The following is a 25544-nucleotide window of genomic DNA, read 5'->3' on the forward strand; positions in this document are numbered from 1 at the left end:
GCAAAATAAGATTGCTTGCTAGGAGTTAGACTCCTGCTAGTTGAGACACACACTCGAGCTCCTGAGAGCTTTAAGGGCTGACCGTGGCGTCCCGACCGCTGCCCCACTTGGTCACTGACACTCATCTCTATTGGGTGGCCACTATGCTTCCCCCCCCAGAGAAACTGCAGCTTGCAGAGGCTGGTGACCTGCCCACGGTTAACACCTGGCAGAGTGAGAATCTGCCCTGAGATCTGTCATTTGGATCTCATCAGTGGGCCTCAGAATCCCATTTTTCCTTTACATCAGGGAACGGGAAACCACAGGACACATGCCAGATCCAGTCCACACCTGTTTTGTATGGCCCATAAGCTAAGGATAGTTTTTACATTTTTAAAATAGTTGGGGGAAAAAACAAAAGAAGAACATTCCATGACACAGGAATATCCTAGGAAGCTCGAATTTCAATGTCTATCCATAAAGTTGTACGGGGACACAGTCACACCCATTCATGTCTGCATTGTCTCTGGCTGCTTTTCCGCTTCAAAGGCGGAGGTGAGCAGTAGTAAGAGGAACCGTTTAAGGCCCACAAGCTGAAACGTTTGGCATCTGGACCTTTCCAGAAACAGTTTGCTGCGCCCTGATCTGCAACCCGAGGACACCCTGGCCAGTGTGACTCTATAGCATTAAGGCCCACGGGATTATAAATGGATCCCCAAGCTACCAAGCTTGTAAAGTTGACCTGGCCATAAACAGTCCGATGTTTCTCCTGTTGTGGGCGAGCAGTGATGCTACACTGGGAAGAAAACACACGTCGTAAACCAGGAACGAACTCTGCACATGCCTACAGCCTCTGAGCTCTGAACCAGCATGGGTTTCAGAGTAGGGGAGGAGACAAACCCCTTTCTTTCCGTAGTCTCCGACTCCCAGTTAACGAACCATGAATACAACACGGCTTTTACATAAAGGGAATGTGCTTCAGAGAGCTAAGGCGACGGTTACATGTGAGGGCTCCTTCCTCCCTTGCTCTGCTGATACTTTAGGACGAAGCTGCAATTTTAGACTTTTTAGCAAGAGGTGATTATGTGCTACTGTCGGCACCCTGTGTTTCGCTCTCAAGAGAAGAGGGAAACTGTCTACCGTATTGAAGGTGGGAAGCAGTTCTGCCTCAGTTAAAGAGAAGTAAGAGCAGATACCCTTTTTCTTGGCATATTTTTTGTTCCCTTTCCTGGCCTCAGCTGCACACCCTAAAGACCTGGCTCACATGTGAAAAGAAAAGGAAAAGAAAAGAAAAGAAAAGAAGAGAAGAGAAGAGAAGAGAAGAGAAAGGAAGAGGAAAGGAAAGGAAAGGAAAGGAAAGGAAAGAAGAGAAGAGAAAAGAAAAGGGACAGGAAGGAAAGGGGAGGGGAGGAAAGAAAAACCATGTCTGCCAAGATGAAAATAGTTCTGGAAACGGATGGTGGTGTGGGTTGTACAACAACAAGAGTTTACTTCGTGCCACTAAACTGGACACTTAAAATAGTTAAGATGGCAAATTTGATGTTATGGGTATTGTACCACAATTTAAAATGAAACAAATCCAAACAACAAAAATCCCATAGCTATCAATTTTGGAAAAAAGCATTTCAAAAGCTTCAAGGAAGAAGATGTTTATATATAATTCCATTAGCAAAATGGAAAAAAAAATCCACAGAGAAGGGATTTTGAAAGATTTTAAGTTCTATTGGGAAAAAAATGACGATTAGTGTGTAGTTTTTGTGTGTGCTTGTGCACGTGTGTGTACACGTATGCACGTGTGTGTGCTTTCAAGAACATACTCCTGTCCAACTCATTAAATCCCCTCTGTTGTTGCTGTCAATATTGGAAACAAAAAATGTTTAGAAGAATTCTTCCATCTGGAATAATCTATTCACACAAAATGCCAAGCAGCCTTGAACCAGCAACAGAAACTAAAAGAGTTAACTGTCTGAGACCCTTTTACGACTCTAACATCATACAGCAGTGACACCAGAGGAGAAAACTACACCCGTGAGTACCTATTAAGATTCCTCTGTAGTATACGCATAAAGGCTGCTGTCACCGTCAAAGAAAGGCTGAGTTCCAAATAAAGCGAAAACCACATCAGAAACCTTATATTAAAAATTGAATTTAGGTAGGCATGGGAGTGCCAACTTTCATGGAAAGTCTGCCTCTTCAATCCTGAGGCCATAAAACTAAAACCAACCTATGTGGGATGTGGTCAAATACCTTATTTAACTCCTGTCCATTTGCCAGTGTTTTTCAAAGACTAGTAAGATAAAATCCCTTGGGGGTGTGCTGTGAGCACTTGGTACCTTCTGCCAGTTCCCCAGAGCAGGGCTGGTGGGCAGTGGACTTTCTCAAGGATCCACTGTTTAGAGTGAACGTATATGATTACAACAGCTGCTTTCCAGCCCGGGCCTGGCAGTGACGGGGTCCACAATCCAACTGGCGATGACACTGGCTGTGTTGGGTGAAGCCAGCGACAAAGGAACAGATGCGCTCTGTGTCCCTTGGTTCCCAGAGCACTACAGTCGCTGCAGACCAGCGATGGCGAGGGCGCACGGGGCAGGCTTGGTTTGAAGCGGATGCCAACTCAACCCAACGACCACTGTCTCATCTGCTTCATCTGAAGTGGGTACACTCCCCCAACGCACACACGCACGCACACACACACACACGCACAAAACACACCCCAATGCTTCATTTCATACGCTTAGAAGTTCTGGGCTTTCAAGACCAGGGAGAACTCTAAAATTAACACCTAAGGTGCAGGCACTGTGAAGTATTGCCAGATTGTAATGGGCCAGACCCTGTCTTACCTACCATGGGCTCTATACAAGGCAGGAGTGCAAAATGATGGCTCTTAGGCAAACTGCACTCCAAGAAGGAACGGCTTGGGCCTGAAGGTTTAAAAAATGAAATGAAATAAAGTGCAAGAACTACTCTCATCAGTTGCCATCATTTAAAATTATGAAGCGTTCACCTAAAATGATGGAGTGCCAATTTCTTTTGATTTGGAGACTCTGGGTCCCAGCTCCCCCAGTGAAACCACGAGCTGGAGTCTCAGGGAGGTGGCTCCCAGAGCTTCCTATTTCTTGTTACCTGCTTGCTAATTCACACCTGCCACCTGCCTGGCCTCTGCAGGCTGTGTTTGGGTCACCTAACTACAGACGTGACACTTCTTGAGGCAGGTGTCATGCCGTTTTAGTCGTCCTAGCACTTAGCACCAGCTCCTCACACACGAGCTCCTTACACGCTATCGTGTTGAGTCACTGAACACAGTGTGCCACATGTGCTCAGAGCGCAGATGTGACTTGACTGTGGCCTTGCAGCCGGATGCTGTTCTACCAAAGGGACAGAACTTTAGGAAACTTCCTAACTGCTACCGATCATCAGAAATCATATGAATTAGTGTGCACCTGAGCAAAAAAAATGCCTGAGCAGAGGTGGGTCTGGGTTTTGGGGTCAGACTTCCTGTGTTCGAATCCTGATTCCACAGGGCTGTGTGATATGGGACAAATTACTTCACCGCCTTGTCTGATTTTCCTCTTTTCTAAATTGGGGATAAAAACAGTATTTATCTCATAGAACTGTGTGCAGAGTAAATGAGGTAATACATAAACCCATTTCCCACAGCACCTGGTCCACAGCTTTATTTAAAAAAATTTCCCTCTCCTCCGATTACTATATTCTCAGAAGCTCAACATATCAAATTTTAAAAGTGTATAGTTATTACAGGCCATTTAAAGTTTTTCCTAGGCTGAAATACTTTAATAAGACACAGACATAAATCTCTACTATAAATCTTTTCCAAAATAATTTACTATTATAAAAAAATGAAGTAAAAAAAAAAAAAGGCAGAGGACAATCTATGTCATTCTGGATCTACAATGTGCCAGAACTGGAAGGAAATCAAAACTTTCCTTAATCCAGTGGATTTACAACTTCTTTTAGTAGCAGAAACTATATCTTCTAATGTAATCTGATACAAAGGCCACTAATGAAAAACTACAGCAGATCTGGTTGAAGAGGAGGTGAGGGCCCAGCCGCCGGCCCCGGCTTCACCCCTGCATGCTCACAGGACCCCGATTTGGGCTACGCTCCCTCATTCTACCAGTGGGAAAATGAAGACTTGGCATCTCTACACAAGAAAAGGGCTCACGCTAAGACCTAGACGGACTAGTCGCAGTATCCCTGGAGCCCAGCCATGCGCCTGGAACACAGGGTCCTGACCACACTGAGGTTTGTGTGATGGGAGCTCTGATACGCAATAAGGGCCGTGCTGAAGTGGTGAGGTCCGGAGGGGATGGGCTTCTAGGGTGTGGTGGTGGCTGCTGCCAGCAAAGTAACAACATTATGGTTTAGACAGGGAACAGGATGTAGGGCTGACTCTGGGGGAAGGCGCAGAGTGGAGGGAGCTAAGCCTGACCTTAAGCAAACCAAAGTAGTGGGGCTAGATTCCATCTACAAGATCAAGATGAGAGGGGCCACTCTTCAGTCTGGGAATCCTGCTGGACTCCAGTTCTGCCCAGAAATTGGGGAATGGATGGTATTAGTTCCAAAGTGTGATTCCTGGACCGCTTATATCAACGTTACCTGGGAGCTTATTAAAAATGCAGATTCACAAGTCCCATCCCAGAACTACTGAACCAAAAATTCCAGTAGTAGAACCCATGCATTCACCCTCCCTAAGCTCCCCAGATGTTCTTGTGTGGGAAGAGTCAGGAAGCACCGTACCTCACTGGGGCTCACCAGTGGTGTCTCATGAGAGCCGCCTAGAGAGCTGGACTTTGCATGGGCCCTACCCTTGGAGATCCTGATTTAATAGGCCTGGGATGGGGGACTGAGGGCTGAGATGCTCTCTGAAGTCTCCCCAGGTGATATGCAGCAGAATGTTTTACAACCATTCATAACTGATTGCCAGAGGTAAGGGAGAGCTACCCATCTCTGTGACATGAATTATTCCTGTTATTATAACCAATGAAAATGCAGATATTCTAATTGGCCCTCAGGGATAAGTCCCCACTTTCCCTTTCAGTTTGTCTTGTTAACCACCCAGGCAGCTGGGAGACAAGTTTTCAGCAAAGACCTATCACTACCAAATCATTGTTCTTGCGAATACTAAGGTTGTTTTAAAAATATACTGAATCCTTTACCAAGCATCCTTTAAAAATAAAGTTTATTGAGGTATATTTGGTCCTATAAAATGCTTCTAATTACATGTAGAATTCGATGAACTTCAATAGGGACACGCTCCCAGGTAAACACCACGTTAAGATACGGAACATTTCCATTGCCTCAGAGATTCCCTCCTGACCCTCAATCAATCCATCAACCACCCCCCCCACCCCAGCAACCACCCCATCTGCTTTCTGACACTGTCCATTAGTTTAGACCGCTCTAGAATTTGATATAAATGGGATCAAACAGTATGTACTTTTTATGTCTGGTTTCTTTTGCTGAGCACTATGTTTTTTAGGTTTCTCACCACCATGAATTATATCACATGTTATTTCTTCTCTGTTTCAAAGGTAAGCACACAGGGCTGCGGGTCAGTACTGCAGGATAAAGGGCAAGTTTCTGGAGTTGCAGATCGTGGAGAGCAGATAGCAGAGACAACTGGCTCAGCCGTCTTCCTCGAGGAGCCTGGCTAGGAGCAGGAGGCGGGGCCTACCACTCTGAGGGTGGTTATGGGAGTTTTCACGGAGGCAGGTGATTTCTGGAGGAATGAGCGCTCTGCTCTGGGGGAGGCAGCAGATCTGAGCTACAGGGTGCGGGAAATGAAAGACGAAAGGGAAATGGACAGGCCAAAGGCAAACATCATCCATTAAAAAATTTGGTGTCTGTAGTGATTTAAAAATATACTAGGAAAGTCTTTGGCATTTCTCTCTTTGGGAAATAGAGATTAATTCCCTCTCCCAAGTATGGGCAGGACCGAGTGACTCACTTCTAAGGAACAGAAAATGGTGGAAGGGGTGGCTTCCATTGCTTCTGATACTGGACCTTGACAATATGGGAGCTTCCATCTTGGTTGCTCTCTTTGGGTTCGGGGAGCAGTTAGCAGGGACCCAATGTGGTGATGAGTGAGGGAGGTCTCTGAGGAAGGGACAATGAAGCTGCCAACTTGTAGGCTGAGTAGGACTCGGGAGGACATGGAGGCCAAGGGCTCACAGGGATCTCCGGCCTGGCATTAAGAGGACATGACCCATTCAAGGAACTCTGGGAAGTTCTCTTTGGAGTAGTCTGCATTTCTCTTTCTTCATCCAGACCTACCTGTATGCCTTTATTTTGATTTCTTGGTCTAGGCACACTCAGATTCACAATGTAACAGGAATCTGTTAGCACTAACAGTGTGGGACTAATACTGATTCATACGATGTTCTACTACTACACTACAGCCTAAACGGCTTTGCTGGTAGCTGGTATCTCAGAACTTTATGCATAAAATTACTTCACAGGAAGAGCTCTTCCTAAGACCACACAAGTCCCTATAATAGTGACAGCCCATGCTTTTATGTGGAACAGGTAGATGGCGAGAGAAGATATACTCTTAGATTTCAATAAATAAAGCCTTCCTGCATCCGAACCCCAATACTCATTTGCTGTCTTTTGGAGCCAAAGAACCTAGTCTTGGGGCACCTGGGTGGCTCAGTGGGTTAAGCCTCTGCCTTTGGCTTGGGTCATGATCTCAGGATCCTGGGATTGAGCCCTGCATCGGGCTCTCTGCTTGGCAGGGAGCCTGCTTCCCCCTCTCTCTCTGCCTGCCCCTCTGCCTACTTGTGCTCTCTCTCTCTGTCAAATAAATAAATAAAATCTTAAAAAAAAAAAAATCTAGTCTCACCAGGCCGGGAAATTTGAATGAGTCTAGACCACACATAGCAGCCAAAATTTGACAGTCTTATCTATGGGCATCAAGCCATACTGATTATTCCTATTTTCCTTTAAATGCTCACAGAGATGAATGGACTCCTACTGTGACCAACATTCTGCAGCAGTTTCCAGTTCAGCAGACACAGTAGAGTGTAATTATGACTTGGTGCCCCAGAGACCAACAGCACTCCTGAGGTACTGAGCTACTCTCTAATGTGGAGATTCTGACATCGGACCTAGGAAGAAACAATGAACATGTAATTTTGAGTCTTACCTGTTTTTCATCTGTAAACCAGAAGAGGAGTGGCCTAGCCAGTAGACACATGTGGCTTTTGAGCTCTTCAACTATGGCTAGGAAGATTAAGAGACCAGTTTTTCTTTTAATTTAATTTTAATTAGTCTAACTTGAAGCAACCACAAGTAGTTAGTGGCTACTATACTGGGTGTCGCAGCTCTAAGTAATGGATCGAAGGGTATGATTCCTGAAAATCACGACTTTCCTGAAGGATGGAAGTGTATCTTAGGTGACCGTCACTCCAGTTCTCAATGCGGTGTCTGTGATACAGGTTTTTAAAAAAATGTTTATTGACAGATGCAAGGCAGCCAGAAGAGAACTGAGCTCATAAGAGAGAAGACAAGATTATATAAGTCTGCATGGTTTGTATTTTAAAGCTTTAGATACACAAAATGCTCTGCAGAGAAAGGATTCCTTGGAGGTTAGGATGCACGTTAGGGTATTAAAGACATCAAAAGAGCTTTATTGACTCACCATTTCCCCTAATTATTTGAGCACATAACTCCCCTTTCACCTAACACCCTCTGACATCCCCTAGAACTAGCAGATTCTGAGGAAAAGGCTTTAGGAGATGCTGCAGTAATGACAGGGTAGGCGGGAAACTTCCAATGAATTCCTTGAAAGCAGGGACCCTGATTTTCAGCCCACGTTTAGCATGTAATAAATGTGTACTGAATGGCCTAGAAATGACTCTCTTCTGCTAAAAATCAGAGGCAGTCGGAAACCACTCCCACTCAGCCTAGGTAAAGAGAGAAAGCAGAGTGTGACTTGTAAGCCTAGGCAGATATTCTTAGGCTGCTATGCAAGGCACACCTGCAGAAGTGGACAATCATCTGACATGTAAGCATCACCCAGAAGTATGTAATGGCAAACTGGAACAGAAACCATGAGTTATGAAACATACACAAATATACATATATGTGTATTTTGTAATCTCTATGTAGAACATGGGGCTTAAGCCCCCAAGATCAAGAGTCACATGCTCTACTGAGCTCACCAGGAGCCCCTGGAAATATACTAATAGTGTTTGAAGACTGTGCACTTTAAAAGTTAAACCACAACTGGGAGTCCATTGCGATTAGAGTATCAACCTTCATACAAAGGAATCAATTATCAATCGTACAAAAGAGATACAGGGTGCTATAAAATAGAGTTGGGCATGCATGGGCTCCTGGAGAAAGAAGAGAGAATGGTCCTGAGGGGAAAAAAAAGAAAAAAGATAATACCAGAATCTGAGATCAAGACTGTGTTTGTTACTTAGGTACTTCCTTAGTTACCTCTGGTTTGGGGCTTTGTCAATACTTTAGCAAGAAGGGATTGGAATTAACTCTAGATCCCCATGATAATTTCAGCTGAAAATTATCTGTAGTGCCTTAGTTTAATAAAGTGTGTATACACCATTCCGTGGTCAAGAATAATCCCTTTACAATGAATCTCTTTTCTCTTTTAAAACTTGGAAGTTAAAACTCAAAAATCTTTTCAGATCTAATTTGGCAGAGGAATCCGGACAGGAAAAAGCTCCAACCAAAACTTTTCATCAAGGTCATGGAACGCTTTGCAGTGAGGTGCCTGTCCCCACAGGGCTAGATATGTTACATGGACAGAATCCACAGACTTTGTCACATGCTTTGGAATCTCTGAGATCTGCCCCCTTTGAACAGAAACTTCAAAATAAAAAATGTATATATATAGTAAAGATAACAGCATGTCAATGTCTACAAAGGTGCTTAACTCCTTACTTCAGGAGGGACCACTCCATACCCAAGGACAGCCTAATCGTTTAGTCCACGGTTAATGTACTCCACCTTCAACTACAGACACAGAGCGATCCGCACCACCACAGGCTGTACCACCAGCTTGCACCTTCGAGCATTTCTGTCACAGCTGCTCTGAGAAGAGGCGAGCAGAGGGCACAGCCAGAGAGAGCAGATACCACGCTCAGAGCCATTGGTCCTGGGCACACAGGCCACTGGGAGCAGCTTTGGCCTTTGTTAGGAAGGCCTTTGAAAGTGTACGATTTGATTTTCCCGATTATTATAAAAGTGATACACGTTTGTGACAGAAAAGCTGAAAAACCCAAATAAGTACATATATGCAAAATAAGAAGCATTATCCATAATTCCACCAAGACAGAATGGCTCTTGACACTTTCTGCCACACTTACCTTCTCAAGGACATACTAACAGACAGACATATGGTTAGAATGATTTTCTTTCTTTTTTTTTTTTTTTAAAGATTTTATTTATTTATTTGAGAGAGAGACAGTGAGAGAAAGCATGAGCAAGGAGAAGGTCAAAGAGAGAAGCAGACTCCCCGTGGAGCTGGGAGCCCGATGCGGGACTCGATCCCGGGACTCCAGGATCACGACCTGAGCCGAAGGCAGTCGTCCAACCAACTGAGCCACCCAGGCGTACCTGGAATGATTTTCTAATACATTTCTGAATCTTGTTTTTATTTGTCAATATTATGTGCTGACAATTTTCACATGCGCATCATCTCCCACATTTTAGGCCCTGAAATAAACCAGACCACGTCTGATCCCGGACCCAACCAAAACCGAAACCCAAAACGAAAACAAAAGAAAACCAGTCCTCATCCCACCAACCGGAAGCAAAAGCTCTCTGGACATCGGGTAAGGATGAAAAACAGAGCTGACAAAGACATGTGGCTGATGTTGCCGCATTCCCAGTAACTCAGCACAAGGCGGTTCATGGAAAATAACCCCACATTTCTTTGCTAGTTTTCAAATGGACACTTTAGAGCATGTCTGCCAAGGTTCTTAAAATGGCCTCTGGCCGATATTCCCACTCAGCTGTGGGCATCTGGGTTGCCCTGAACAACCAGTCCTAGCTGATGCTACACTGGACACACACACACACACACACACACCCCATGTCGTCTAAACTGACAAAGTCCCAGGAAAGCAAACTCCAGCTGGGGTCTTGCCAGTTGTACCCCATTTGCTGGCATGGTGGGCTTTCACTCATGGAGGCCTCATTAAGCAAGAAGAGGCCACCTTGGGCCAAAGGTTGACAAGGCTGGGGACATCCCACATCAGAAATCATAATCTCAGCACTCAAGCTGGGGGTACGGCTGATATGGGCTCTTTGACATATGGGAAAACTGAGGCCCACAGACGTTACATGCCTTGCCCAGGGCTGGCCGACCACTGCGGTGACAACAGTGGGAACATCCCTGTAGCAAAGGCCGAACTGCCAGACACACAGGCTGAAGCCCTTCCCTTCTTCAATGCCTGTGCCCATGTCCAAGCCATTGGCCAGCAAGTCAAGGAAACTGCCTGACTAGAGGCATCCCAGAAGACTTTGCACAGATGGTATTTCCAAGAAAAAGGCCTTTCAAAAGCCCCCAGTGGCTCTTTTGGGGAGTGGCTCTGACTCCTGGGAGAGGCTCTGCTGCTTTTCACAGCCCTGATCTGATACTGCCTTTACAGGCCAACCTTGGCTACACTCACCCGAGCCACTCTAAGGGGAGTATAGGCATGACCCAACAACCTCTTAGGGGAATAGAAGGTCAGTATATGCTTGGGCCCAGATGGGTTGTGCTAAGAATTTTATGGAACAAGGCTTTCCAACTGTTTGGTCTCCAAAGTATCCTGGCCCTAAGGTACCCATTGTTAGAGGGGTGGTTTATGGAGCTAATGTCTAAAATCATTAGGTACATGAACCGGAATCATTAGCCAAGGAGAAGTGGGAGCTCTGGTGTGACAGAACGGCAGTAATGGCACAGAGCAATGGAGAGGAATGTGGTTTAGATGCAGAGAAACTGCCAACCACACTTGCCTGAAGTAAAGGTAAAGGCAGTATGCTTAAACATGCTAAGAACTAAGTGACGGGTGTCATACAATGATGGAGGAGGACCAAGGAGTGATAACCAACAGGGTTTCTTTTCTTTCCATGAAGCCCTCCCCTGTGAGGAGTTTCATCTCCTCATCTCCCCCTTTCCATCTTCTCTCTTCCACCCCCCAATCAGCCATGGTGTGTGTGGTGGGGGCCCAGTAGGAGACAGGAAGGGGAAACTCAAAATCTAGAGACATATCACAAGGATGGAGTGTTGCCCAAAGTTTGCTCCACGGATCATGATCTTGACAAGATGGTCAATGAGTGACAACCAAAGAAAAAAGATTTCAGGGGACCAAACGTGGTTAAACTGGGTGGGCACCACAAAACTGAGCCAGTTTCCTCACTTCCTTGACTTCTCAAAGCCTTTAATCTGCGATTACACATTGTGGGTCTTCAGGGATGATGATATAGCATTTTGTAAACTTAGTTGACCAAGGGAAAGAAGTTTGTTTTCACCAAGCATTACTCAGGACAAACTTTTTTTTTTAGTATAGTTGACCCACAATCTCACATTAGTCTCAGGTGTACAACATAGTGATTGTCAAGTGTATATGTTACGCTATGCTCACTGGCCATCTACGCCATACAGCGCTATTATAAAATCACTGACTATATTCCCTATGCTGTGCCTTTTATACCCAGGACTTAATCATTCCAGGACTGCCATTTGGAGAAATACGCTTCGCCACTACTGATCCTCAAGATTTTTCTTCTTTGCTTTACGTTCCCACCTCACTGAGCCAGCCTCCAATCCTAGAGGAGGAGAAGAGATGAAGTGCTAAAAATAGTAATTCTCACATCTGAGAGTAATTGTCATGTAGCATCTTGCCCCTCGGAGTGTGGTCTGGGAACCAGGGGCACTGACATCACCTGGGAGCAAACCTGCACGCGCAATCCCATTCCAGGTGTACTGAATTGGAACCTACAGTTTGGCAACATGCCCGGGGACTCACAGGCACATTAAATTCTGGATGAAGATGGAGGGCGCTTGGTAGTAGGCAGTAACCTCAGTAATTCTGATTTGGCGTGTCTGTGATGAGGCCCAGGGATGCACATTTTAAAATATCACCTCCAGAAGATTCTGATGCAGCTAGTGTGTGGATCCCTATCAAGAAACATTGATTTGATCAAAGAGCTTCTACAGCTCAAGTGACCTGCTTATAAGGTAAAAGGGCAGCACTGTGATAACATTTAGTTTCCCAGAGGCACTTCTGCAAGGCAGGTCCTTAACAATCACCTTCATTGTAAGAAATAAGGAAATGATGTCCTGGAGATAGAAGGAGAAAGCCCTGGACCAAGGTCACCCAGGGGTCAGCAGGTGCATGAGGGTGAGCAAGCTCCCTCCTGCCTTTCCTCCCCACCTCCCCAGCCTCTCTCCTCCTCCCTCATCAGCTCTTTATTCACCAGCAACTGCACTGCTAACAGCCCGCTCTGAGTCTGCTTTTGTGCTTAGTGAAAGGCCAACAAAACACTGCTGGTTATTTGTGCTTGCTAATGATAATTCTGATTAGCTCAATTCTGTCAGCTGATTCCCAGGCTGCCAGGGGCCCACAGCAGCCTGCTTGTTCAATCAGGGCCTGGCCCATTTTCTAATTACTAGCATCATTTGGGCTCGTTTCCCCCAACTGTGAATTTGCTTGAGTTCAACTCATCTTCAGCTGTTGCGTTTACATGAGAAATGGCTCATCTGTCACGTCTGTGTCTGCGCGTCTGTGTCTGTGCGCCAGTCTCCCCCCAACTGCTGGAGACCAGATGAAATGGGTTCCCAGGCTGCTGCTGACCAGCAGGTCCCAGTGGGACCCATGAGTCGAGCCCTTTGTGGGGACAGACGCACTGGCCTTCCTCACTGGTTTGGCCAGAGTGACCTCTTCCCAGCTTCTGAATTCCAAATTGTATTCCCACTCTGAGGCCTGAGAGGGTGACCAACTGTCCCAGTTTGCCAGGGACCAAGAATTTTCCCAAGACATGTGACTTTCAGTGCCAAATCGGGGAGGGTTAGTCACCTGGACGCAGTAGTATGAGAGCATTCAACAACCCCCCCCCCCCAGGTGATCTAGTTGGAATCTAAAACAGAGAACTGCCTAGAAGCTGAGGTCCCATTTTTATCTGTCAGGCCTAAGACGGATGATGCATCCCTTCGCTGCACTGTGCCTAATTTTGCATTTTAATCTCTACTGCTAATCCAACAGGATGAAGCTTTATTTCCAACAGTGATAAGTGGAAGTCTGCTGGCATGGTCTGAGATGAAGGTGGCTCCAAGGGAGGAATGACCGGTATGAAATCGCTCCAAATGGAGGTACATCCTCCCCAAAGTACTCTTCCTAATTCAAAACACGTAAGCATTTAGCAAGTACTTGGCAACATGGGCATGTGGGCCTATAGCCTGTAAACTCCCAGCCCTCTGAGAGCTGACCATCCCACCAGAGACACCAATACAATCACCTATACCTGTTTCAAGGCTACGTAAGATGGCAAAAGGCCACGGGAGCTGGGAAAGGAGAACTGGGGTACCCCTGCTTACTGTATGCCAGCTACTTAATACTCATTATCTCATTTAACAGCCAACATTTCTTAAGCACTCATCATGTGACAGATCCATTTAATTTTTATAACAATTCAAGTATTATACCCATTCTATGAATGAGGAAAATGAGGCTTTGCAAAACCAACTACCTTGCTCAAGATGGCAAGTTAGTAATCCAAGAGTTTGAACACAGAGAGTCTGGGTCTTATTTTTAAGCACCGAGCCTGGATCTCCTACCCTGTTTGTGTGCTGGATGGAGTCTTCACACAACCAGGGTGCTGGACACTCAGTCAACAGCAGACAAAGCTACAGGCAAGGCGCTGGGAACCGGGGAGGGTGGCCGTGCGTGGCGGGAGCCTGGCAGAGCGAAGCAGGAGGTGGCGTCTCTGAGTCCCACACTGTGCAGTCCCAAGGCATGTGGTCAGGAATGTCCCACTGGAGGTGTGGGAACTCTGGGAATGCTGACATTCCAAAGGAAACTGGCTGCACAGATGCCGCCCTTCTGGTCCCTTGCCGCATTGCTTCTAAAGAATGTATGGGAGAATGTGAAGCCAAATGCCTGACCTCTTCATCATCCTTCCAGAGCAGAAGATGAGCGTGTCATTGTTGTACACTTTTTAGACTGCATGTAAATTCCTTTTTTAAAAAAATTTTTGGTTTGAGAGAGACAGAGATAGCGACGGAGATAGCAAGAGAGGGGAGGAGAAGGAGAAGCAGGCTCCCCACTGAGCAGGGAGCCTGACATAGGGCTTGCTCCCAGGACCCTGGGATCATGACCTGAGCCGAAGGCAAAGGCTTAACCGACTGAGGCACCCAGGCACCCCTGCATCTGTAAATTCCTGAAAGCATCTTTCTTATGCCTTGAAACATCTGAACAACTTGTGTTGAATACATAGGGTACTTGATATATGCAAATCAAACAAAAATATGTTGATTTGACATACGACAGCTGACTTTAATATGTTCATTGCTACAGTCAACTTAGAAGTTAGGTATTATGGGGGCCTGGGTGGTTCAGTCGGTTAAGTGCCTGACTCTTGGTTTCGGCTCAGGTCATGATCTCAGGGTCGTGGCATGGAGCCCCATGTTGGGCTCTGCGCTCAGCGTGGAGTCTGCTTGAGTTTCTTTCTCCCTCTCCCTCTGCTCCTCCCCACTACATTTGTGCTGTCTCTCTAAAATAAATTAATTTTTTAAAAAAGTTAGGTATTCTAGCATTATCAATGACTGAAAGCGTTCTTTGCAGTAAGAACAATCCACAAATCCAGTATTCTTAGTGGACACTAGACTATGCTAAGTATCCAGAGCCTGACATTATATAATTATTGTCCTCAGAAACATCTTCAATCTCTTCTTCTGTTACTTCATAGTTTGTAAAATGAACACAGAATTTCAGGCAATTCAGCATGGAAAACACTAGTTACTATGTAAAAGCATTAAAATTCATCACCCTGCAATTACAATTAGGAAAACAGAAAGGCAGGAAGGATACTGTTTCAAGCCAGACTGAAAGAAAGAAAAGGTGCTAGGGGGAACCACCGATACCCTTCCTGCTCACTTCCACGGTTAATAATTCTTGGTTAATCCAGTCAGTTTTACCCCACGCCCCCAAAGAGGCTTTCATCTAGAACAGTGGGCTGGGGCCTTTCTGTGACTCTAGACTTCCAGCCGGCTCCTGGCACTGCCAGGTGTTAGAATCCATGAGGCTCTTCTTCAGTTATAGAAGATAACTGAGAGTTTTTTGATGGCAAAGAATGGCCTTCTCTACTGGCTCGTGCTCAGCTTTGTCTTACAATAGCCTTTATGCTTCTGGATGTAAAGAAGAAATTGACTTTTCACTCTATCATCTGATGTTTCTGCCCCTTTTGCTCCGTGAAACCGAAAGGGAGAGCCTCCTTCCCATGGACCGTAATTCCCCTCACCGTTTCTCCACCCTCTTCATTTCCATGGCCCCTAGTCACTCTTTCCTTTGTACTTGACATTTTCTAAAATTAGCTTTATCAACTCTTTCCAGTATTTTAACTCCCTTGAGCTGTTTGTACAACCTTTTCGCCTTATAGTGACTGTTTACCCAGGCCGGCCTTTAAACAGGACAAAGTATGAGAATTCAACCGGGAAGCATTTCAGCTTCTATCCACACTGTTTGTCCTACTAAATTCAGAGACAACCTGGTTCCTGCCCCCAGTAACTTTCTAGAATAGCTGTTGTGAAAGAAAATGGAGAAAATGAGCTCTTCCTTTGCCAGTGATATATCTTATTTGGGCCCAGAAAGTCTTGCTCTGTTCTGGAACTCCTAATGATGCAAACAAAAATATTTTTTGCCATGTACTTTCACAGCACAATAATAGATTTCAAGTTGAGAAACTCTAAAGGTGATACATAAATTTCTTTGCCAGATATAGGTACTGTATCATAATAAACATGTCTTTTTCCTTGTTTGTAATTTTTTTTAAGCATTTGTAGTGAAGCACTTAGATCTTTTAAGAGAATTTCCATCTTTTTTTAAAAAAAGATTTTATTTATTTATCTGTCAGAGAGACCGAGAGAGAGCACAAGCTGGGAAAGCAACAGGCAGAGAGAGCAGGGTCTCCACTGAGCAGGAGCCCGATGTGAGGCTCTATTGGGATCATGACCCGAGCTAAAGGCGGGTGCCTAACCGACTGAACCACCCAGGTGTCCCTCTATTTTGATTCTTTAACATCCTGACCTTGCCCACCCCGGAGGGACTGCCCCTCCCAGGCTAGCCAATTCCTACCTGTAGTAAACAACTCACCCTCCAGCTGTTTACTCTCCAGTCAATACAAACTAATCAATCTGGGGCCCACAGCCCCAACCACCTCCTTTAGGCATCTCACCCTTAGGGCTGCGGCTGCCCTCCCCTAATCACCCTAGGTCCAGGTACCACACAATTAAGACAGCCCCTATTCCCCAGCACCTCCTGAAATGATTCAAATTAGTCAATTCAATTCCAATCCCGCTTAGTTTGACTCACATTGTTCCTTCCCAGAGAAACCACAATAAAGGCCTTTGCCCACATGTTCCCTGCTCCCTCTGCCTCTGACCAGCCCTGGTGGCTCCCTGCATGCCCCCGCCACACTCCCCATGACATGTTGTGCCCCCTTCTCTTCAGATGTATGAGTGTAACAATCTATCTTTTCACTGGCAATTGTTTCCCTGATCCTTGGTCCTCACGATACATAAATAACAATAAAACCTAGATTTAAAAAATGTACACAGAGAGAAAGACAGACGGACTAGCGAAAGACCAGAGCCTGGCCTCTGCTTTGCTCATATTCAAATGGACTTGGATGAAAGTTGGTTGCCCTGTCAGTTCTATTTAGCAAAACTGTCACTTTTAATACTCCCAGAAAAAAGCCTGATTTTAGTATAAAGCCCTGTATTGTACTGGAAAGTTTCAGTAGAGCCGGTGAGAAACAGCTGTGAGGATGGCATCCAACATTAAGTGTTAAAAGGTGCTGGGATTTTTAAGGTTTCTGGGCTTCTAGAGCACAGATTGGGTCCAACTGGAAACATACCTTATGAAGCAAATACAAGGAAGCCCATTCACCTGAACAATTATGGTAAAGTTTTCTTAAATATTCTGGATTTTAATATATACCATGAAACCTGCATCCGGGGAGATTCAGTATGAAAAGCAAAATCCTGGAGGCACTGTACTCTTACCTGGGGCTTCCTTCTGTCTCCATCTCTGGAGTCAAAGCTACAGTTTGTCTTGACTTGGCATGCCTAGCAGTGGACACACAACAGGTGCTAAATACATATTTACCGATCCAAAGAATGTTTCTCATTATCTTTTTTTTTTTTTTTAAGATTTTATTTATTTGACACAGAGAGACACAGCGAGAAAGGGAACACAAAGCAGGGGGAGTGGGAGAGAGAGAAGCAGGCCTCCCAGTGAGCAGGCAGCCTGATGCTGATGCGGGACTGATCCAGGATTCTGGGATCATGACCTGAGCAGAAGGCAGATGCTTAAGGACTGAGCCGCCCAGGTGCCCCTCTCATTATCTTTAAACAGTTGAGGTAAGACATCAAAGATGCTCACTTAAGGGATTATGTAAATCAGTGGCTGGTTTTGAGAATTAAAGCCACTCCCTCTGGCCCAAACCTTCAGGATCCACTCCCTTCTGCCCCCACTCAGAGAGAAACGTAAGACCCTTAGGTGGTGAGTGCAGGGGACATCCTGGCATCTTTTGACCCTTACACCGAACTCCACCTGTGGCAGTGCGCTGTGACCCACGGCTCAGCCCTGCACGGGGACACTCACCAACGGCTCCAGCTCCTTGCGGTCGATGAGGTTCATCTCCGTGACGAAGTAGTAGAAGTGTTTGTAGCAGGTGTTGACGTGGGCCTCCGCACCCATCACGATGACACGGTCGAAGTGGTGGATGTAGACATGAACGAAGACACGGAAAAGGCGGCACAGGATCTTCTTGCAGATCTGAAGGAAATTCTTGGGGAAGGGAACACCTAAAGAAGTAAAAAGAGAGAGAACAAAGCCGTGACGGGAAAGTTCCGGAAGCCCGGGAGCGTGGGCACGAGGCTGGAGAACCGTCCTTCGTGGGAGCCTCCAGGCCAGCTCGCAGATGCTGGGCTCCACGTGGGCAGCGGCAACCAACGCTGCCTAAGACAGTGGCTAATGACCCCGTTATATTTAAATACCAGCAGTGACCCGGAAGAGACCAAATCAATGAATGAAGAGGGCCTGGTTTGTTTCTTTGGGATATCTATATCTATGCTTTTATTTACATATAAATATTGGCTTTTATTTATATATAAATATTAAATATTCATTTTTACATAGAAATGTATATTCTCACTTCTTGCCCCCCCCCAAGTTTATAGAGCACAGGAAGGTTCATTTTCCTCTTACATCTAATATAAGAGAACAGGTAGGAGGGGAGCAATGCTAGAGGGAGAGGGGTGCTGCCTGACACAGAGTAATAGGGGCCATGGGGACTACAGCAAATTGGGAAGCACCTTCTTCTCAAAGGGAGCAGGCATGGCAAAACTCCAGCCAATGATGGCCTAACGGGGACAGAGGCCCAGGGCTCTTAGAACTTCTGATTTTCTAAAAGATAATTCAGGAATTTAGAGCTCTATGTGAACTTGCTGCATTTTTTAAAACATGAGCAATAAATCTAAAGTTTAAAAAAAAAATACCAGTGGTCAAAACAAGACATCTTTCTGGCTTAATGTGGCCTCCAGGCTACCCGTGTGCAAATTCTGATCCAAATTTTTCCCGAGATTCACTGTTTCTGAGGTGGGCACATGCAACAACCTCCCTAGATAGCGGACATTGCACTTGTCACCACTTCGTCTCCTTGAGGAAGGTCAGAGTGGGTTATGGGGCAGGAGGAGGCACCTGATTTCCTCTCTGGTGACCACTACCTGCTGGTCAGAGCGACACAGCAGAATGCACAAGCCCACTTCCTTTCTCCCTCTCAAACACTGTTGAAACTCTTGATATTTACACTGTCCTTAAGTGGTGACATGCTGTAAGTTAAACAGACTTTGAATTCCTGTTCTGCAATTTTTCCAGCTGTATGACCACAGGCCAGAGAGTTAACCTCTCGGAGCTTCAGTTCTTCCACATGTAAATAAAAATTCCAGCAGTTGTGAGGATTAGATGTGGTGCCCGTGCATCTCTGGTTTCTCATCTATAAAAGAAGGGTCATAATAAGGCCTTCCTTGCATGAGTAGGAGGGTGTTCACGTGAGTAAAATCCCTTGAGGGTGCCTGCAGAGGAGGAAGAACTCACTAAATGGAAAGGACGTCCCTTCTCTCCGCATGGTAAGGTCTGGAGCATTCAGCTGTTGTTATAAGGAATATATCACCATTACCAAGAAAAGGCAGACATGGCTACCAGCCTTTCAACAGAACTGCCAAGTGTGCTCAGGGTAGGCTCCTGATCACTGTCCGTCCCTCCACAGGGTCCCAGTGGCAGCTGTCTGGTGAGATACTCTGTAATGGGATCACCTGGGACCCCAGGGCACGATGCGAGAGACAGAACATGACTGGCAGCTGGCAGAGGCAAGGTCTGCCTCCCTGGGGCCCAGCACCAACACCCGCTTTTCTTCAAATACAAAGCCGGACCTATCAAATGAAACCCAGGGAGAGACTTGGGCACAGCTCGGCAGCTGTCTGGGCAACAGATGCTGGGACTTAGGGATGGAGATGAGGTAAAGCTGGGGAGTGGGCAGCCCCTCGCAGAGATTCTGGGTGGTTTTCTATGCTGAGGAGGGGCCAGCAAAAAGCTGCCAGGCTGGGGAAGGGTCTGGAGTCTTCAGAACAGCTCAAGTCCCAGAGGTGAAGGAATCCCCTGTGTGTTCCCACAGTGACAACACCAAGGGTTGACATCTGATTCCTTTCCAACCTATCTGCAAAGGAGGCTTTACTACTCCTATGTCACAGATGACGAACACTGAAACTCTAAAGCACAGATTAACTTGCCTCAGGCTATTTAGCTAAAAAGTGGCAGGGCTGGGAATTGGACCAAGTCAGCCCGGTTCTAAACACCATAAGATCTGGTTATGTTTGGAGTATGTCACTCTTTCTCTGCCAAGGACAGAGGCATAGCTCGATGGCTAAGTGTAACGAGGCATCCAAAAGTTACTCTTGGTAGTACAGAAATGGGATTTAAAACACAAAAAGTGGTGGGAAGTGAGCGAAGTTTGAAAAAAGTCTATATCCGCAACAGTCACAGATTCAACGTGATAGATCAGCTAACACACTCTGCTGCTTTCAAGGAGAGATGTGTTTCCTCTGTCCATGCCTTAGGACCTGGCACTAATGGAAAAAGCCAACATTTACTGAGCACTTACTGTGTTCCAGGGACTGAGCCAAAAGCTGTATGTGGATTAGCTGACTGAACTCTGAGAACAAGGCTTGAAAACAGGTAGTATGATTGTTTCCATCGCAAAGACGGGAAAACAGACTTGGGAAAATTAAGTAGCTGCCCAAGGTCACCCAGCTGGCAAGTAGTAGAGGAGGGGTCTGGAGCGAGGTTTGTCCAACTCCAAAGCCCAGAACCACCTTGAAAACCCGAGATGTTGCCCAGGGGCTCGGCACGCGCCTCCAGCTCTGTGGCCCTTCCCTTCTGGGTGGCCCGAACCCCCTGTGGCAGGTTCACCTTTCACTCCCCCCGCCGCAGTCCAGCAGAGGCTCACTGGCTGCCAGGGAACACGGGGAGTCTCAGCTGGGCCACTTTGCCTGCTCGATCGGCCCCACCCCCACACACTGACCGCAGGTAAGGCGGTCTCAGGTCCACTGAGCATGTTCATGACAACTGCGAGGTCCCTCTAGATGGTCCCCAGTTTGCATCTTTCCCCCATCCCTGTTCTGCTCAGCTCTGCACTCTTGGCTCTGCCTTCCATCCCATACCCGGTCTCTGGCTGTGCCTTTGTCCTCCCCACTTGGTTTGCCTCTTGGGTCTCCCTTTTGGGCTATGGTTAGAAATGGTCATTAGAGTAGCAGAGAGGAGTTGCTTTGAGATTCTGGAAGATTAAAGTCCTAGTCCTACAATTTACTTGCCATACAGGCAGGTTACCTCATCACTCTTCTGCCTTATAAAATAGAGAAAAACATTTGTTTTGTAGGGTCCTTAAACTAGTATCTTACCATAACAGGTACTTAATGGGAACTGTCAGACTAAATTGTACTTGTCATTTCTCCCCTGAACTCCCCTGGTTGGTAAAACCCCAGGCGTAGTATCTCTTGACTGACTCTAGCTACATTCATTCTTCAAAAGTGAACATTGCAAACAGTTCAAGTCAGGATGTGCTCAGCGTGCACCAGTCACCTCAGGCCAGCTCTGGAAGCTGAGAAGTCCTGGGCTGGGAGCTCTAGGGAGCCCAGGAACCCCAGGGCTCTCTGCTGAACCAGAGAGAAAATCCCAGTTCACAGAGAATGGGGTGAAGAAGAAGAAAGCTTGGGGAACCTGGGCGGCTCAGTCGGTTGAGTGTCTGCCTTGGGCTCAGGTCACGATCTTAGGTCCTGGGATGGGGCCCTATGTCCAGCTTCCTGCTCAGTGGGGAGGCTGCTTCTCCCTCCCTCTCCCTCTGCCTGCAGCTCCCCCTGATTACGCTCTTTCTCTCTCTCAAACAAATAAATAAAATCTTAAAAAAAAATAATAAGAAAGCTATATGGTAGTTGGGAAATTTTTTCCAATTATTATCTATGGTTCAGGGGCCTTTTCTATAGTTGGTAGAGTATTTTAGCTCTTATCTCCCCTTATCTTCTGCCTTCCAGGTGTTCAGATTTGTGTGTGTGTCCATATGTATGAATGTGTATACAAATGTGCATGTGTGTTTGTATGTGTATGTATATATGTGTGCATGTATTTGTGTGTATGTATATATGCATGTGTATATACCTGTGTATTGTATGTGTGTGAATGTGTGTTTATGTGTGTGTACAGACATATATGCATATGTCTGTGTGGCATGCATGTCTGTGTATCTGTTTTAAATAAACCTTCAGAAGGTAAGGAGTGGAAGACATCACTCCTTTGGAGGTAAAGAACCGGCTGTCCGCCCCTCTGGTGGACTCTGGAACTATCTCACCCTGTGTAACATGCTCCATGGCAGCAAGATAAGGCAAGACTTGATCCTACTGATCCACTCCCTTCCTTGACAGGTCCCAGAGGGACCAGCTCAGGAAATCAGATCAGTCTGAGGGTTTTTGTCTCCGTTATGCTGCTAAGAAATATCCAATCTTCATTAAATAGCCAAAGGAAAGGGAGCCCTGGGTGATGCCTGATTTGCAGTGTGTCCCAACAACACTCTGAGCAGTGGTATTATTGGCACAGTTTTATTTTTTTGTTTTTAAGATTTATTTATTTAGAGAGAGATTGTGGGGGGGGGCGCGGAGAGAGAGAAACCCTCCAGCAGACTCCCCGCTGGGGAGTGGAGCCTGACGCGGGCCTCTATTCTAGGACCCTGAGATCCTTACCTGAGCTGAACTCAAGAGACGGACACTAGTAAACTAAGCCACCCAGGTGCCGGGCAGGGTTTTTGTTTGTTTAGTTTGCTTTTTTAAAGTACCTGAGGCTTAGCTCAAAGTATTTGCTCCTGGACCCACAGCTAAAGGGTGGTAATGGTTTGGCTCTAAAACTCGGGTTTTTCTCTTCTGCATCCTATCACTATGCGCTCCATGATGGTAGGGAATAGAGCAGCATTTCATGACCTGCACTTAGCCCAGGACCTGGCTTACAGAGGGAGCTTGAAAAATGTGTGTTCGCTTGCTTTAAATGGCTACAGTCCAGCAGCGGGAAGAGTGACGGGCTAATGAATTACCACAAATGGATGCTGGCCAGCACCTCAGGGAGCCGTACTCTGGTCGGGTCTGGGCAGAGGGCAGTCTACGTGGACACGTGGCCCCACTGACCCTGGCTCAGGACTACATCCAACCTCCTGTGGCTCTGCTTCTCTTGCCTGTGGGAGATATTATAGATCCTCCACTTTAGTATTTCCCAAGGCATGTTTTAAAACTAATTTGGGAGAGCCCTGGCTAAAAAAAGAGAGGGACATGAGATCAAATGTATTTGCAAAAATGCTGCTTTCATAGAGGTTTACAGTGTTTCTCTGCATAGGAAAGGACCTGAGAACTCCTGCAGCAAAAAATCCTATTTTACTCTGAACCCCTCTTTTCCCTCATAATATCTATTGGTTTAAAACACAGAGCCTGTAACAAAAGCCTGGCATTTGTTTCTATCTCATTCTACTTCTTCTACTCACAATGCAGTCATATGCAAATGGATGTTCCCTCTAAGCCTCAGTTTCCCCATGTAGAAAGAAAGGAGGTTAATGTCATCTGTAGCTCATGAGGTGGTTATGAGGATTAAATACACGTATAAAAGGCTTTGCCTAATGCCTTGCGGACAGAAATGCCTTGCGGACTCTCTTAGGAACCGTTACTTTTAGTATTCCATGGACCCAGTGTTCTTCGGAAAATACTTTGGGATTAAATTCCTCCTGCATATTTACTTTTCAGGAGGGCACTTAGGGTATTAACACATCAATTCTGAATTTACAAAGAACTCAGAGGGGCTATGTTCTGCCTTACATTATTTTCTACAAGTTTCTCATACTTACGTCTTGTATAATTGTTAAGTTCCCTGAACAAAGGGATTGTTTTTTATTTTGAGTCTGCCTTTAGAAGTACCTGGCACAGGGCTAGATGGGTAACAGTCATCCATCAAAATCGAATCATAAAAGAGCAGGGATCTTATTTAGTCAAGATGGGAGTCTATCATCTCCTCTTTGGGGGAGGGAAAAAACCTACAGCAGAAATGATAGCCTTTTGCCAGGATCTTGATATGTTCCTAGCAAGGGAGGCTCCACGCCGCTTTTGGTGAAAAGGAAGGAGAGCTCTGTGATAAGAACATTTTGATCTTACCTAGGGGGTGGGAAGAAAAAAACAAACAAACCTGAAACTCCTCTTTTCTTATCATTAAAACCTCCCTTCCTTGCCTTTCAATTTATTTTTTCAGGTGGTGATCGTTAATTTTCAGTTACTTTACTCAATTAGAAAGTTAATGGCAGACAATATTAACCAGTATTCCTAACTGAAGTAGGGTGCACGTCTGAAGTGTTTGCAGTTAAACTTTGACTAGTCTTATTACGATGGAGACTTACCATGTGACTATAATCCCAGACCCAGATAGGTACTGATTGATACAGAAAACAACCTTTGATCAGAGTCTTTAAGTGATTTGCCGTCACGGACCGGTCTCTCCGGTTATCCCCAACTTCTGCCCCACCCCCAGCCACGTCCCAGGACTCTCAGATTCAAGCTGGAAAATTTTAGACTTTAAGAAGTTGTTCCAAAAGGAGATGTGTTCAGAAGAGTGTTCTCCAAGGAGGTGACAGACAGGCAGACACATGCATGCACACGCACACACATGCACACGCACACACGCACGCGGGCACACGCACGTACACACACCCCTCCCTGGATCTGGATGGTCTCGGATCACGTGATGGAGCTTGGTCTCTGCAAATGGCTCAGTAATGAAATGAAGTTGGTGAACCCAAAACAGGGCCAGGCTGAGCTCAGATGTCAGAGTGAGCTGAGGCAAAATGCCTGGGCAGAGGTCAGAATCCCAAACCCAACACTCAAACGAGCCGTTCAGGCAGGAATCAGACTCGAAGCAACGCTGCAGTTTGTAGGACGATCAGGCCAAGAAGGAGCCCGAGAGCGGCGATGAAAGCAGAGGGTGAGGTAAGCCTGCCGGCCTGGACTCTCCTGAAGGCCTGCGAGGCAGTCCCTGGCTCTGCCTCCACTGTTCAGGAAGACAGGACGCTCGGCAGGGAACCAGCATCTGACAGAGCCCTGCAGAGTTTATGAATGTGCCTCTCCACAACTTTCTGATCTCCAAGCCCCATTCAGTACCAGAGCTAAATCGAGCATGGAATATAATAATTTCTCTGGGGTCCCATGTGGGTTTGCCTTTTATCTGTGCCTTAGTAAATCTCCTTTCTCCAAAACAAAACTGGATAAAAAATTCCAGTTATTTCTGAGCTTCAATCCGTTTTCTTTCTTCCTCCTTCCTCCTCTCTTCCCTCCCTTGCACTAAGCAGATGCCCTGTTCAATCCTTCCTCTGTAGACATACCTGAAAGGAAATAAGCTGTCTAAATGGCTTACGTTTCCTTTTTTATCCTATCACAGATGCTGCAAAGGAAGAGAGTCCCTCAGAGAATGCAGAAATGACTGGGAGGATGGGGCCACAGGTTGGAGACAAAGGTCCCAAACTCAAATAAGACCTGGGGGTAGTTTCTGTGTTCGCTGAAGTGTATTCCTGTTCTCATCACCTTCTCTCTTTTCTTTGGAAGAGAACGCCCAGTGCTTGGGGATGAGACTGGTTCATGATCACACCGGGTTGGACCTGCACCACGGAGGTGTAGAGAGGAAGGGCTAAGAGATGGTCTCCAGCGACACTGACAACTGCCCTCAAACATCCCAGGTCCCACAGGTAGT

General features: G+C 46.1%; 1 protein-coding gene and 1 long non-coding RNA gene across 2 annotated transcripts in view; one reads left to right on the plus strand and one right to left on the minus strand.

Moving 5' to 3' along the window:
* The window catches only part of MOB3B (MOB kinase activator 3B), a 193369-nt gene that overhangs the window by 12983 nt on the left and 154842 nt on the right, over positions 1-25544 (minus strand). Inside the window, exon 3 of the mRNA XM_032860331.1 lies at positions 17832-18034. Within this exon, the coding sequence (XP_032716222.1) occupies positions 17832-18034 (203 nt within the window). The remainder of the gene's footprint in view (positions 1-17831; positions 18035-25544) is intronic.
* Positions 7043-12148, plus strand: LOC116869298. The gene is made up of 3 exons (XR_004383022.1): positions 7043-7065; positions 9676-9797; positions 11668-12148. It is a non-coding gene; the product is annotated as an uncharacterized LOC116869298 (long non-coding RNA).

This window comes from Lontra canadensis, unplaced genomic scaffold (assembly GCF_010015895.1).
Source record: "Lontra canadensis isolate GAN:19392208 unplaced genomic scaffold, GSC_riverotter_1.0 scaffold19, whole genome shotgun sequence".
In the NCBI taxonomy this organism is placed as follows: domain Eukaryota; kingdom Metazoa; phylum Chordata; class Mammalia; order Carnivora; family Mustelidae; genus Lontra; species Lontra canadensis.